At 68.3% G+C, this 761-nt stretch overlaps 1 protein-coding gene across 1 annotated transcript; it reads right to left on the bottom strand.

The window, feature by feature from the left end:
- Window positions 1–320: 320 nt before the first annotated feature.
- On the bottom strand, window positions 321–680 carry MNEG_1314 (hypothetical protein; the record flags this gene model as incomplete). The annotated part of the gene is made up of 1 exon (XM_014050195.1): window positions 321–680. One exon carries the CDS (start codon window positions 678–680, stop codon window positions 321–323), a length of 360 nt encoding a protein of 119 aa, XP_013905649.1.
- Between the last annotated feature and the right edge of the window lie 81 nt (window positions 681–761).

The following is a 761-nucleotide window of genomic DNA, read 5'->3' as shown; positions in this document are numbered from 1 at the left end:
ACCCTACACCACCCCAAACAGACCCCTCCTCAACCCCCACCCACCCAGGAATGTCCTCATCCAGGCGTTGACGGCCATGTTGATGACCTGGGGCACACGCTGGTACGTGGTGGGGCTGGCGCCGCTGGGCATGCCGTACGTGTCGTTGTAGTAGATGTCCGGCTCAAACCTGGACAGAGGATGGACAAGAGGCAAGAAAGCAAAGAATCAGACATGCAAGGGACGCCACGTACTGGATGCGGAGGTGAGAGTGGAGAGGGCCACTAGACGCCGAAGCGGCACACGTCACTCCTGCTTCAGCGTTAAGACACGGTCTCGCGCTACGCGCGCATGCATCGCTCCCGCCGCGCGCACCTGGCGCTGCCGGAGCTCTTCCAGTCGTACGCCGCCGCCAGCTGCTGCGCGCCCGTCGTGCCGTCGCACCGCGCCTGGTAGTACCCGCAGTACAGCTTCCGGCTGATCTCCGCCGCCGTCGCAAAGTACGCGGCGGGAACGTCCGTGCAGTTCATGGCCAGGCCCGTCACCATGCTGACCGTGTCCCCGCCGCCGCCGCCACCGGCGGCGCCGGCGGGGCCGCCGGCGCCGCCGGGCGCGGCGCCGGCGACGAGGCCCGCGAGCTGCTGGTTCAGCACGCGCGCCGCGTTGGGCGTGTTGCTGGCGTTGACCATCGCTGAAACCATGTCTGTCAGGGTGACGTTGACGCGGCCATCCAGCCCCAGGCGCTGGCACGTGCCCGCGGGCCACAGGGCGTAGAGCTGCGG

The sequence above is a fragment of the Monoraphidium neglectum genome, assembly GCF_000611645.1.
Source record: "Monoraphidium neglectum strain SAG 48.87 unplaced genomic scaffold scaffold00129, whole genome shotgun sequence".
Classification (NCBI taxonomy): Eukaryota; Viridiplantae; Chlorophyta; class Chlorophyceae; order Sphaeropleales; family Selenastraceae; genus Monoraphidium; species Monoraphidium neglectum.
The sequence above is the reverse complement of the archived record's forward strand: the minus strand, read 5'-3'. Positions and strand labels throughout refer to the sequence as shown.